Source organism: Acinonyx jubatus, chromosome C1 (genome assembly GCF_027475565.1).
Source record: "Acinonyx jubatus isolate Ajub_Pintada_27869175 chromosome C1, VMU_Ajub_asm_v1.0, whole genome shotgun sequence".
Lineage (NCBI taxonomy): Eukaryota > Metazoa > Chordata > Mammalia > Carnivora > Felidae > Acinonyx > Acinonyx jubatus.
Window position 1 is genome coordinate 17,454,970 of NC_069381.1, and position 14,880 is coordinate 17,469,849.

The following is a 14,880-nucleotide window of genomic DNA, read 5'->3' on the forward strand; positions in this document are numbered from 1 at the left end:
CCAAGCTGTCACCACAGAGCCTGATGCAGAGCTGAAACCCACGAACCATGGGATCATGACCTGAGCTGAAGTCGGATGCTTAACCGACTGAGCCACCCAGGCTCCCCAAACAATAAGTAATTCTTAAATTATTGTACATTATTAACATTATTAAAATATTATGTACATTATTAAAAAGTTTGAGAACTGCCCTGGCTAATTTGCCACAAGCTGTTTGCAGCTGGCCCACCGGTCAGAGCTGGGAAGCTTATACATCTGATCACACAGTACACTTTGCCCCCGCTCCGTGTCCTTGAGTCAGACAGACACAGCCCTTACCTTCCTGGAGCTTCCATCTAGTAGAGGAAAACAGTAACCAGATAACTGTACAAATCATTGTTTAAAATACAGATTTCTCAGAGTGCTGGGTGGCTCAGTCAGACTTCGGCTCAGGTCACGATCTCATGGCTGGTGAGTTCGCGCCCCGCATCAGGCTCTGTGCTGACAGCTCAGAGCCTGGAGCCTGCTTCAGACTCTGTGTCTCCCTCTCTCTCTCTGCCCCGTCCCCACTCACACTCTGTCTCTCCATCTCTTAAAAATAAATAAACTTAAAAAAAAATTTTTTTTAATACAGATTTCTGGGCCCCACGGCAGAAATCTGTTCAAATGGGTCAGAGGTAGGATCTGGAGATAAATACTTTTCATAGGCCTTCCCCAGTGAGTTTGATGAACAGCCTGGTTTGGGAATGCCTAGTGTAATGGAAAAACAATGCATGAGCTTTTAAAGGGAGTTAGGTCCAGGTTCAAATCCTGGCTCCACTATCCTTTAGCTTTGTGACACCTCTTTGACTCAGTTTCCTCACCTGTAAAATGGGAATGATCACACCCCATAGGAATTCTTGTAAGGATCCAATGAGAGAAAGGGAGCTCAATACGTTTTAATGTCCTTCCTTCATTCCCTCTAAATTTAGAATGAAAGGAAAAGCTTTATTTCCTATAGATGGGAACTGAAGCTTTAGGGTCACGAGCTGCGAACCACTTAGAGGTCAGCAAGTCCTTCCTCATCACCCAAATCCTAGTCGATGCTGCCTCAGACAGGGTTTTTCAGCTTTTCTGTTTTTGGACTCCCGTCTATTCTTTCAGGTCCTTATGCTATATAGCCCCTAACAGCCACGAAAAAGGCAGACTCTACCTAATTCCTTCTTGTCTCAGGAATCACAACTCACATGCCAGGAATTTGGCATAAGATGGTAGGAGGGGGGTGGGGAAACAGGAAATGAAAGCTATTTATAGCTCCACCTGCAGCTATGTCTTTGGAATTTTAAAGACAAGACAGAAATCTAGACTTCTTTGTAAAATTTCCCCGTTTTTAAAACCCTGAGCCACAACTGTATGAAACAGATCAGGAAACCTGTACGGGGTGAATAACTTCCCAGACAAAAGCAACTTACCAAGGCTGACTCCTCTAGAGTCTAAACAGCCTCCTTACCACAGAAGAAATAGACAAACCGGTTGTAGAGCCTCTTCTCTAGATGGTTTCATAGGGAAATTCTTTCAACCTTAAAGTCCGGTAATACCAACGCCACTTAAACTATTCCGAAGCAAAGAAAAGGAAGGAGAGTGCTATTGAAATTAGGATAATGCAGACATGGAAAATGGATAAAGACTGAACCAAAAAAAAGAAAAATTACAGACGAATCTTATTTATGAATATTGGCGTGATTACCCTAAATATTGGCAGAATCTAACAACATATCGAAACAATGAAACGGGCTCTTGGGTGGCTCAGTCAGTCGGTTGAGCGTCTGACTCTTGATTTCGACTCAGGTCATGATGTCACTGTCACGGGATCAAGCCCCGTGTTGGGCTCTGTGCTGGGCGGGGAGCCTGCTCTCTCTCCCTCTCCCTCTGCCTCCCTCTCTCTTTCTCTTTCAAAGAGAAATAAATATAATTTAAAAATAAAACGGAAATCATACCTAAATGGGGTTTACTTAGGACTGGCAGGATATTCAGACTATTAGGATAGGCTGGGCAGTCATTCTTAACCGGAGGTGATTCTACCCCTACCAAGACACGTGGCAAAAATGTTACACATTCCACAACATGCAGGACAGCCCCCCCGCCCAAGCAAAATATTATCTGACCCCCAAATGTCAATAGTACTGAGGATACGGAACCCTGGACTTGGGCATGCTGTAGTGACAATTCCCAAGTCTTGGTGGCTCAAAACAGCAAAGGTCTGTTTTTCATTGAAACTGTATGTCCAATTTGGGTCTGTTGGGGCTTCGCTTTACATCATCCTCACTCAGGGACCCAGGCTAAGGGAGGCACCCACCCATGCTGCTAAGGTTTCCAAGACGAATGAAGAATACTGCACTGGCCACTAAGCTAAGTCCAGAAGTGACAGCCATCATTTCCATCATGTTTCACTGACTGCACCTAAATTCAAGGGGATAAGGAAGTACAATCCCTCCGTGTGCGTGGACACAGGGAACTGGAAATATTTGCTAACGGCACCAAAGACTCCAAAAGCAATTACAACAGCCTAGATCCTCAGATAATCCACAAGGCCACCCAACTTCAAATCCCATACTTCCTAGCTGTGTGCCCTTGAGCAAGTCACTTAATTTCTCTGTATCTCTGCTTCTTCCTCCAAAAAGGAGGAAAATATATGAACCTTGCAGAGCTATTAAGTAATGACTTCATGAGTTAAAATGTGTAACGTGCTTAAAACAGTGCCTGAGACATGGAGTTCAGGACATGTTAGCCAGGATGTTGATGATGAATACGGTGAAGTACCCCACATGGAAGGGGCATTTGGTAAAGGGTTGTTGTTATGACTGAAGCTCTGAGGAAAATGACTGTCCAAGGTCACCTAGCTGGTAAGTACAGCATGGTGGTTAAGGGCCTGAGCTCTGGGGTCTCCCCTTGGCAGTTAGTAAGTACTCAGTAATGTTAATTAATATTTGGAGAAGGTTCAATGTGGTTAAGAGCATAAACACTGCCTGGGTTTAAGTCCTAGTTACAATACTAACCAGCTGTGTGACCTTGGGCCAGTTACTTAGCCTCTCTGTGCTCTAGTTCCATCATCCATAAAATGAGGATAATAATAGGACACTTGCAGTTATAAAGATTAGAAAATAATATAAGCAAGGCCCTCGGGACAGTGTTTGGCGCCTTATTAGCACCGTGTGGTTGCTGGCTATATTTTTACCACACTCTTAGCCACACAGAGGCATCCAGAAGTAAAACAGTTCGTTTCTCCCAGCCTAATTAAGACAGCCGGTGCAAATTTAGCAGTTCTTGAACTGCAGAAAAGTTTACAAGGGACCTGGGAATGAGAGAAGGAAACAAACTGGAAACTTTTCCTACCTGCCCCAGGCAGTCCTAGAAGTCAGTGAGGATGTCCATTTGTTCTCAGACGTCCCTGCAAGGTAGGAGTCCAAGAGAAAGGACAGGCTGAGTAAGGCCAGTTAGCAGAGGCCAAAGGGCATTATTTCCAACTCAGAGCCAAAATACTCTGTAACTGCTGGTTCCCTCCAAATTCGGCCCGCTGAAGCAGTTGCAGTTTCCCAACCAAGCACACGGGTGCGCTGAGTCAAAAACCTTGCTCTTAGTAGAGACTAACAGTCACTGTCCAACCTTTTCCAATCTACTGACCAGGTGTTGTTCCAAACATTTTCCATGCATGCTCTCTTATGACCCGCATAATAAAACCCTACAAAGTAGGTATTCTTATTAGCCCCATTTTATTTATTTATTTATTTTTTGAGACAGAGAGAGACAGCATGAACGGGGGAGGGGCAGAGAGAGAGGGAGACACAGAATCTGAAACAGGCTCCAGGCTCTGAGCAGTCAGCACAGAGCCCGACGCGAGGCTCGAACTCACGACTGTGAGATCGTGACCTGAGCCGAAGTCGGACGCTTAACCGACCGACTGAGCCACCCAGGCACCCCTAGCCCCATTTTAGATATGACAAATCTGAGAAGAGAAACTAAGCAACTTGCCCAGCAGGCCATACCTAATATTTGTAGGATGGGGACAAAAGTACAACTGGAGGCATATTTAAAAAATTACAAATGAAAAAAAAAAAAAGAAGAATGTAAAAAAAAATTAAAAATAAAATAAAATAAAAAATTATAAATGGAGTTCATGAACTGTCATACAAAATACAGTCTGTTTTGCTACCTACAAAAATAAACCTTCACAATGACCTGGAAGGCCACGTTCAAATTTCTGGGCTTCTCAGAGCTCTGCACTAGAAGTTGGGGGAAGGGAGAGAAGCAGGACCCTCACCACCCTCCCCTCTTCTTCTCCTTATACCTTTAAGTATGTTTCCCTGCAAGGGGACTTGGGCACATGTGTGCAGATGTCCTAACCTGTGTGCTCAGATTCTGTTTTAAGGTTTCTTTCTTTCTTCCTTCCTTTTTTTTTTTTTTAATGTTTATTTATTTTGAGAGAGAGAGAGAGAGCAAGGGAAGGGCAGAGAGAGGGAGAGAGAGAACCCCAAGCAGGCTCCGTGCTTTCTGTGCATTGTTCGACACGGGGTTGGATCCCACAACCATGAGATCATGACCTGAACCAAAATCAAGAGTCAGACGCTTAACCGACTGAGCCGCCCAGGCGCCCTGTTCTAGGGTTTCTAAATTGATAGGGTCCATCTGATATCCAGCACAGTGGATCACAAAAAGCCACAACAAAGCACAACATCATCACATTTTCTAATACTAGGGACTGAGAGAAAATCTTAAAGGCTTCCAGAAAGGGAGCGGTGGTGGTGGTGGGGGGGGGATCCATATAAAAAATCAGGAACCAGAATGGCATTGTACTTCTCAAAGCTAGAAGAAAACAGCAAAATCTTCAAAATTCTAAACGACTTTTATCTTCAAATTACCAATTAAGTATAAGAGAAAAGTAAAGATATTGTCAACAGTCACTTAATATGTATGGTAGTGTTGTAGCCAGCCTTTAATGAGTTCTATCTCCTGGCATTCATAACCTTATATAATTCCCTCACACTTTGAATTTGGCCGACCAAATCTGTGGAACCCTGGGATATTCCAGAACGACTGTATGTGATTCCTAAGGCTAGCTTGTAAAATACATTGTGGTTTCTACCTTGCTCTCTCTGCTTTGGTGACAGCTAGCTCTCCTGTCTTAAGGACACGCAAGCAGCCCTATGGAGAGGTGTGTATAACAAGGAACTGAGGCCTCCAGTCAACAGCCTGCAGCAACCTGACAGCCATGTAAGTGGCCATCTTGGAAGTGGATCCTCCAGCCCCAGTCAAGCCTTGAAAGACCCTAAGCTCGTGAGAGAGCTGAGCCAGAACCACCCAGCTAAGCCACTCCCAAATTCCTGGCTCAGAGAAACTTTGAGATACATGTTAACTGTTTTTCACACAACAAAATATAATTAATACAGATATAGTGGGGAGGAGGGGGAAAGGAGCCACAGCATTTTATAGTTCTTCCCACCAAAAGGTGACGTCAGTATCTCCACCCTTGACTTTGGATTTGGCCACGAAACTTGTTTTGGCTGATGGCACATTAGCAAAAATAACGGAAGCAAGGGTTAAAAAGTGCCTGTGCAATTGGGTCTTCCCTCTCTTGCTTCTATAGCTCCTACCATGTGACTAAGCTCAGGTAGCCTACTGGAGGCATATGGCTCCCATCACCTCGGCTGACAGACAACACCAACCAACCATGTGAGTGAGGCCATTCCAAGCTATCCAGCCCGAGCCAAACTGGCCCAGAAAAGAATTGCCCAGGTAGTCTACAAAATCATGAGTATAGTTCTCGGCACATTAGTGCTCAATAAATCAGTAAAGGAGGGGCGCCCGGGTGGCTCAGTCGGTTAGGTGTCCGACTTTGGCTCACGTCATAATCTCGTGGTTTGGGAGTTCGAGCCCTGTGTTGGGCTCTGTGCTGACAGCTCAGAGCCGGGAGCCTGCTTCGGATTCTGTGTCTCCCCCTCTCTTCATCCCTCCCATGCTCATGCTGTGTCTCTCTGTCTCTCAGTAATAAATAAACGTTAAAAAAAATTAAAAAAATCAAATCAGTAAAGGATGACAAAGATGAAAATGACAGGCTAGAAACCAGAAGTGAGTAGATATCCTGAGTGAGTAAGGCCTGTATTAGTCCCACGGTCTTTCCAAAGAAAGGCTACTGAGAGTATCATTCAATTAAACAAATATTTACTAAAGTGTTTACCATGTGCCAGGCCCCTGGCCTGAAACTGTGATAGGAAAGCAGGAATAATTCATGACATTGTGCGGTTCTGAACCAGAACCCAGCTCACCTATTTCACACAAAATTGAACTAGGACATCAAAATATGTTTGAATGGAACTTATTTTTAAAAATTTTTTTTCAACGTTTTTATTTATTTTTGGGACAGAGAGAGACAGAGCATGAACGGGGGAGGGGCAGAGAGAGAGGGAGACACAGAATCGGAAACAGGCTCCAGGCTCTGAGCCATCAGCCCAGAGCCTGACACGGAGCTCGAACTCACGGACCGCGAGATCGTGACCTGGCTGAAGTCGGAGGCTTAACCGACTGCGCCACCCAGGCGCCCCAAATGGAACTTAAACAGATGGATCTTTTGATTTGTATTTCACCTGCCCCCATTCTTGTCTGGACACCCCAGAGCCAGACATGAAGGGCAAGGGGTGTCCAGAGTATCCCATAACTCTCTCTACATCCTCCGTCTTTCCCTCTCCCCACCAGCAGTAAGAATGCATTTGACCCTGAATCCAAAAATCATTTCAACTCTAAACAGTGGCTGCCAATTCTTTTGACTTCAACCCACGACGTGAAAAACACTTTGCATTGCACCTGGGTACTCAAACACAAACTGAAATGAAAGTTCTATAAATTGAGACTCAAAATGTGTGATATATTCTGAATTGTTAACTATATTCTATTTTATGCTTGTCACAATCCTCTAAACGGATTTGAACACCTATTAATGGGTCACAACCAGCCGATTGACAAAAAACCCTGCTCTGATATGTCACACGGCAAGGGGACTTAAAGGTCATTTAGTCCAATTCTTGGCACCTTACAAGTAGTAAATGGAGACTCAGAGAAGTTAAGTCACTTGCCCAAGGCCACGTAGCTAGCAAGTTGGCAGTGCCTGGATTTGAACCAAGATCTGACTCAGCTGTTACCATGTGTCAGCCACTGTGCTGGGTTCTTTCACTTCCTTATTTCATGTAATACTCACTGTGATTCTATGAAACATAGCATCATTCCCACTTTACAGATGACAAAACGAAGTCTCGGGATGGGGAAAGTGACTTATTCAGAGTCACACTGTCAGTAGCAGACCCAGGACCGGTCTTCAGATCCGGTGGTTTCGACCCCTAAGCCCACTATGGAGTGGTTATGGAAGTGAGTGTGTGCGCTCTAAGTGCCTACACGTGCACGTGGGAAGCAGCTATAACGTTGTGCTCCCAGCCCATCAGGACCTTATCGCTGTACACGCTTTCTGCGACCAGCTCCCCCAAAACGTTGGTGGAAAAAGAGCCTTTAGCCTAATGGGGAAGAGGATTCGAATTCCAGCCCCATCATTTACTGGAACACGAGCCTCATCTCTCTGCGCCTCAGTTTCCACACCTGGGAAGCGGGGAGAGCAACAGGACCGCGGACTCCAGACCTGAGTCAACAGGAACTCCCTTGCACCTGGAAGAGCTTATCGAACGTCAAGCCCTCGCCGAGCCCCGCCCCCCGCCCCCCCCGCCCCCCCCCCCGCCCCGGGCCCCGGGCGCATGCGCCGCACAGGGGCGCCTTTTACGACGCGGCGGCCGCGGTGCGCTTAGCGGCGGAGCGGAGCGAGCGCGGCGCGGGCGGCGGCGGCGGCGGCAGGGCCGAAGGGACGCGCGGACGGCGGCGTCGCCATGTCGCACGGCCACAGCCACGGCGGGGGCGGCTGTCGCTGCGCCGCCGAACGGGAGGAGCCGCCCGAACAGCGCGGCCTGGCCTACGGCCTGTACCTGCGCATCGACCTGGAGCGGCTGCAGTGCCTCAACGAGAGTCGCGAGGGCAGCGGCCGCGGCGTCTTCAAGCCGTGGGAGGAGCGGACCGACCGCTCCAAGGTGGGCCTTTCGGGGCCTGGGGCGGGCGGGCGAGGCGGGGACCCGCGCGGGGCCTCAGGCCTCCCGACTGCTCTGTCGGCCTCAGTCCTGCTGTTAAAAATAACGACAGCCCGCTTGCCAAGCGCTTTCCCGTGCCTGTCACCTGCCCGCCCCTGGGGAGGGAAACAGCGTCGAGTCTCCCCATTTTGCAGGTAGAGGAACTGAGGCCCGGAGAGGGAGAGGGGCGCTTTGGCTTTAGGAAGCCGACATTCTCTTCCAGGGCTTTCGGGAGGATGGCTGTAGGGCGTTTTCTCTACTGTTTGACTACCAGTCCCAGTGGCTGCCTGATCATATCACCTGATGAAGACCAGAGACAGCGTAGGCAGATGAAGCGTGTTATCCTATCTAGAGCATTTACCGTTGTGGGGTCACAGAGCCATTTAAAAGCTGTGGACCCCATAGGCACATACTTTTGCACACAGTTTCAGGCTCGTCGAGCCTGGAGGTTCATTCATGGGCTCCCCATTTAAGAACCCTCTGAAAGGATGGCCTGTAGACTCGTTAGCATCAAGGTAGTGAGTGCTGAGAAACCGAGGGAGGTCGACTATTTATTTGCATTGCACTCCCAGTTGTAGAACAGGGTGGAAGATGCCTAAAATTGTAGGCTCTCAGCAAATATTTGTTGCTTTCTCCTCCCCACTCCCCATCCCCTCCAGTTTGTTGAAAGTGATGCAGATGAAGAGCTTCTGTTTAATATTCCGTAAGTACCTCCTTGGTGTTTGCCTCAGGCTAGATAGGCTGTACCCAGAATCCTTATCAGGATTCACTCACTGGTTGTGTCAAGAGCACACATGTGTTTCTAGAAATGGGGGAGATTACAGTGTGGTGGGTTTGAGGAGGAAAGCGTAAAGATGTTTCGGTTGAAAGATAACTGAGAAGCCGTGGTAAATTTCTTAGAATTGCAGGATGCCAGAGGCAGACAGGATCTTAGAAATTTTCTGGTACAAGTCTGACACATGAGTCACCTGAAACCCAGGAAGGGGAAGGGTCTTGCCTGGGGTCACGCAGCTAAGCAGAAGTTCAGACCCAGGTTGACAACTTCTTTTGCATCCTGGCAGATTTACAGGCAATGTCAAGCTCAAAGGCATCATTATAATGGGAGAGGACGATGACTCACACCCCTCTGAGATGAGACTGTAAGTGGCAAGGCCTTCAAGAAGCCTCGGAGTTCTCTTTTCTCTGGTAGCACTTTATTCCAGAATGATCCCCTTTTTTTTTTGTTTTCTACTGGGTTAAATATCCCCTCCTCCCCCTCTTAAAAATCTTGATCTTGTTCTGCATCAGAATACACTTATCTCTTCCTGAATTAACGACCTTTTTAGATTAAGTGTCTTTAAGGCCAACAGCTTGTGTCTTTTCAAAATGCTTTTGCTGTGCCAACCATTCATCCAGAGAGCATCCTATAAATGCCAATTGTTGATGACTTTGCAGTTTCCTTAGTAACCCAGCTGCAGATCTCAAATGGTCTTTATGGTTTCTACTCCTGGGGTTAGTTTCCAAATTTACCCTTGTTGTTTCACACAGTTAAAAATCTTTGCATGTGTTTTGTTTACATGGAATTACTCCATCTGAGTGTGCATGCCCTTTAGCGAGCAAAGTTCCGTAGGCCTCTTGCGGTACAGGAATCTGTTGCCACCAGGGCTGGTGCCCCCTATTTGACAGCTTGCCTTATTCCAGCATAGCCTTCCTAAAAGAAGGGGCAAACTTTTGAGTGCTGGAGAAACAAATACCAGAAGAACTTTACATTTTAAAGAATTTCTTCTGAAAACGTTTAAATGAGAAATTTAAGAAACTCACACTTTTTGAATGTTAGAAACATAAATTTGAAAGCAAACCCACATATGCAATCATTTTAAGGGAACAGTACATTTGAGTTGATGGTTTTGGAGGCTTGTTTACTGGGGAGATGGATTGGCTTGAGAAAACTAGAAATCCATGTTGCATTGTGGTTAAGAGGGGGCTCTGGAATAAACTGCTTGGGTTCCAGTTCTGTCTGTACCACTTGCTAGCTCCCTGACTGTGGGGCGTTACTTACCTTCTCTTTATCTCTGTGCTCTCATATGTAAAATGACAACAGTAATAGTAGGAACTTCGTAAGACTGTAGAGAGAATTAAATGATCTATAACATGTAAAGAGCTTAGAAGTCTGGAACTTAATAAATGCCCAGTTTTGGGAGGGCAGGTACAAATACTTACGTAAGACCTCACATCTAAACACTTTACCTATATTACACTTTATCGAATCTAAGATATCATTGATGTAATTATCTGATACACCATTAATACAGAAAAAATATTGCCTATTCAACTATGACATGCCACTGACCCATCTGGAAAAGTTAAATTGGTACTTAATGAAATTTGAACACAGACTAGGTGTTAGATGTTGTTAAGGAATTGTTAATTTTTGTAAAGTGGTATCACTTTTTAACAGTGGTATTTTAAGAAGTCTTTGCTTTTTAGAAATATGTACTAACGTGTGAGTGAAGTGAAATGTTTCAGATTGCTTTAAACTGTCAAGCACAAACAAAATGGGGGTGATAGGAAATAGACATAATGTTCATTATTGAAGCTGAGTGATAAATGGAGATAGAGTAATTGTATTTTTCTCTCTGCTTGTGTATAATTTGACATTTCCCATAGTAAAAATTTTTAAGTACATGTATCTTAAAAGTGATTCAGTTTAATCTCATCACTGTATCAGATATGTACTATTGCCATCCTCAGTTTATACATGAGGAAACAGATACGGAGAGGTTAAATCACTTGTCCAAAATTATACAGCGGGTAAGTGACAGAGCCAGGCTTTAAGCCCAGGAAGTCTGGCTCCAGAGACACTGCTTTTAACTACAGTGCTATGCTGCCTCTCATAATGCTGCTCATAAATGTTCACTATTATTATTCTGTGCATCATTCTTAGAAACACTTTGAAGCAAACACTTGCTTTCTTAAATTACATGCATTTTCCTGCCGCCAATATCTAGGCCCCTTCTGTGTGGGTGTGTTAATAAAACACTCTGGAGATGGTGGGGGTGTGGCGCAGGTCTTTAGAATCTGAGAGTTATAGAGGAGACAGCTGTTTCTTAGATATTTCTTTGAAAAATTTATTTCTTCATTAGCAGTTTTACTTGACTTTCCAAAGCCCATTGTGAGTTGGCAGCCTTGTGCTCTTTTCAAAATGGAAACCCGCAGATACTATGTGTTTAAAAAACTGTAAGATGACTCTATGTATAGGGTAATTTTGAACACAAAAGTTGCTTGAGTGTTAAGTTACCTGCTCTTATCTCTTAGCTGTGTTTAATGTGTTTCTGCCAAACTATTTTTCTCCCATGAGTAAGCTGTTTTGTTTAACCTCCTCAGCTTGGTGTGAATGTGCTGAGTTGCTGATTTTCTCCATGCATTTGCTGCGTGTGACCTGGTTTGAGCCTTCTCTTTGTATATTGCTTCTCATGTGATCTTAACCCACTCAAAGATGCCACTGGCTTATGTTGCAGTTCTCAGCTCTTTTCCTGCTGGTTTAAAGATATTTGTGTATAAATGCCAGTAAAATGCCATTCCTAAAATTTGATCTTCTTTTGATAGAACTGAAGGCAGTTGAGTCAATAGGCAGTTTTGAAAAACTGAAAAATATGATAATGCACATTCTTGATTTTTCTCCCCTTTCCTTTCTCAGGTACAAAAACATTCCACAGATGTCCTTTGATGATACAGACAGGGAGCCAGATCAGACCTTTAGTCTGAATCGGGATCTTACGGGAGAATTAGAATATGCTACAAAGTAAGCACTGAACCTGTTTCCATTCTCTGGCTTCTGAGGACAGCAGGTGTTCATTTGCAGTGAACATATATATGCATTAGCACTTACTGAGCTTGCAGTTTAATTTTGGACCATCTCCTGCTTTCTTAACATCAGAAACTAGTTAAAACAGTGGAAGGAAGCTTGATCCTCAGCTTGGTCAATTTTTGGCAGAGATGCAGTGCAAGCCATAGGCCTGTTGCTCTTGTAAGCAGTTGACAGATCTGAGTGAGCTCCTAGGGTGGTCTTAGGAAAGATGTTTTCAGAATTCCTCTTTGCACAGTGGGCTTACAACAGGCCGAGTTACACATGACCACTTTAGCTCTTCACTGGCTCTCTTTTTCCTAATGGTAAGGTCGGTGAGATTGGCACTGAACTTGCATTAGAATCGCTGCTTGATCATACAGCATTTCTCATTCCCGCTCCTTGAGGGCAGGGCAGCGTTGACTCATTTTTCTATTCTTACTGCCTTGGGCAGGATCTGGCAGATGCTCAGGCAGTGTGTACTGAATCGATTGCTTATCCAAAAGGGAAGAATGAGACCTAAGAGCCCAGAGTGTTCTCTGACATTTGCCCGGGTGTTACCACAAGTTAGAGTAGAATTGTTTCTGAGCCGGTGGTGAGATATTCATTGAACTCTAACCTGTGTCTTCTCTCCGCATCCCTTTCATTCTCTAGAATTTCTCGTTTTTCAAATGTCTATCATCTTTCAATTCATATTTCAAAAAACTTTGGAGCTGATACCACAAAGGTCTTGTATATTGGCCTAAGAGGAGAGTGGACTGAGGTAAGAAGGGGCAGGAATTCCTGGCCCCCCGGTATATATGCATATGTGTGTGTATATCTGTGTGTTGCCATATGGGCGCTTTAGGGAAAGGAAAGAGAGCAGGTGAGACGCTGCTTGCTCCCAGTCTGTTTATAAATTTTTCTTGGTTTCGTTACTGCACACTGTCCATCTCCTTTGGCAGGCTGTCCGTATTTTTTTTTTTTTTTTAACGTTTATTTATTTTTGAGACAGAGGGAGACAGAGTATGAATGGGGGAGGGTCAGAGAGAGGGAGACACAGAATCTGAAACAGGCTCCGGGCTCTGAGCTGTCGGCACAGAGCCTGACGCGGGGCTCGAACTCACGGACCGCGAGATCATGACCTGAGCTGAAGTCGGATGCTTAACCGACTGAGCCACCCAGGAGCCCCAGGCTGTCCGTATTTTTAAGGGAGTTGAAGTAGCCCAATTGACACCAATTCATTTTTTTCACTTTAAGGTTCTTTTCTTTATCCACCATTTTTGATGACCTTTCTTGTGTCAGGAACCAGAGAGAAGATAATAAGATAGACAAGGTCCTCTTCTCATGGTGGCACCATTATAGTGGGGGAATGAATCTTCTAAGTTATGGGGTGAATCATTGATAATGGTCTTTGCAGTCTTCCTAGGATGATTGTATCAGCAGGGGGAAGAGATGGCTTCCAGAAGTGAACCTGAGTAAGGACGACTCCACTGTATGGTCTGGGAAATGGCCAGCTGACCCAGCCTCTCACTTTTCTTGCAGCTTCGACGACACGAGGTGACCATCTGCAATTATGAAGCCTCAGCCAACCCAGCAGACCACAGGGTCCATCAGGTTACCCCACAGACACACTTCATTTCCTAAGGCTGGCCAGGGCTCCCACAGAGGCGCTGTGTCAGTGAAGACGTGCAGCATCCTGTTGGGGAGGACAAAGAGATGGGGTTCCGGAGAGAGTTGGCGCCACAGCCTCTGCCAGGCTGTGTCTTTGGGGCTTTTGCTGCAGAAACCCGGCCTATGGAAGATACCACACCACCGGGGAGGGTTGTGTGGGTGCTGAGGGACAGTCCTGGTTCTCTAGCGCCTAGGAATTGAGTCTTGGACTGGTCAGCATCTGGCAGTCATTGGATGATGCCTGCCTTCCAGTCAGTGTGGCCATGGGATCCCAAGCGTCTTGTTGCTTTGTGGCAGGATTTTTGTGTGACTTGTTTTTTTTAAACATGGAAACTGTTTCCTGGGCTGCAGTAAACTTTCTGAAGCCTCAGCATTGCGTTTCTATTAGCCATCAGGAGGGTCTCCAACTAGAAATACTTGTCCCTGCTTGCTCCTTCTTCCTGTCAGCGTTCAGCATTCTTGTCAAGTTGCCCGGCTTGGAGTTGTCTGTCGTGGACTAGTGTCCCATGGTAGCTAGGAGAGCAGGAATGTCCTGATGATGCTTAATAGCTTGAGGAGAAGGTCTTTCTACTGCCTAGGTAAGCAGTCTGGGGAGAGCATGGGCATCATTTCTGTGTTTGTGAGTTATCCTGGTTGGATAAGGTTGGGACTTAGGTAAGATTCCCCTCGGGACATCTTTAATGTTTATTAGCTTCTAACTAGTGTCATAAGCGCAGTGCCAGAAATTGGAGATCTCAGTTTTTCTGTTCATGGCTTTTTATTCACCGTAACTAATAAGCTTCCTAATAAATCTTTGCCAGACTTCATGTTTGTATATTCTTTTGATTTCTTGGCAGTACTGATGAAAATTTTACTTCACAGGAACTGTGTGGAACTTTGAAATTTGTTGTTTTGTACTAGGTAGATCATAAGTGCCACAGTGATATATATTCAAGACTAGATCATTTCTCCGGGAAAGATACAGTGGACTAAAAACACTCCTACACCCACCCACCCACACTTTGTAAAGAGGAAGGTGAAGTTACAAACTGATGTCCCATTTCTCATGAGAGGAAGTAACTTGAGTGACATTTACAAAGACAAGGGAGAACAGATTCTGGAACTCACCAGAAGAAACGAGAGCAAGGAGAGTAAGTGAACAGCACACGGCAGACCCAAGACCTTGGACTTCAATTTTGTTAAGACAGCAATTGGAGAGAATTTAAATATCTAAAATGAGATCGGAGATGGTCAGTATTCTCTCCTTTGTAGAAAATAGGAACAGTGGATAATGGGAATCAGTGTTGAACCTGA

The 14,880-nt window shown here is 45.2% G+C and overlaps 1 protein-coding gene across 2 annotated transcripts; it reads left to right on the forward strand.

Moving 5' to 3' along the window:
• Positions 1–7,762: 7,762 nt before the first annotated feature.
• PITHD1 (PITH domain containing 1) lies at positions 7,763–14,393 on the forward strand. 2 transcript variants are annotated; one of them, XM_027060103.2, is made up of 6 exons: positions 7,764–8,075; positions 8,771–8,814; positions 9,173–9,250; positions 11,788–11,892; positions 12,589–12,697; positions 13,459–14,393. In XM_027060103.2, exons 1-6 carry the CDS (start codon positions 7,878–7,880, stop codon positions 13,558–13,560), a joined length of 636 nt encoding a protein of 211 aa, XP_026915904.1. In that variant the 5' UTR covers positions 7,764–7,877; the 3' UTR covers positions 13,561–14,393. The 2 variants fall into 2 exon arrangements, with proteins under 2 accessions (XP_026915905.1, XP_026915904.1); XM_027060104.2 differs by lacking the exon at positions 9,173–9,250 and having other exon boundaries at positions 7,763–8,075.
• Positions 14,394–14,880: the final 487 nt, after the last annotated feature.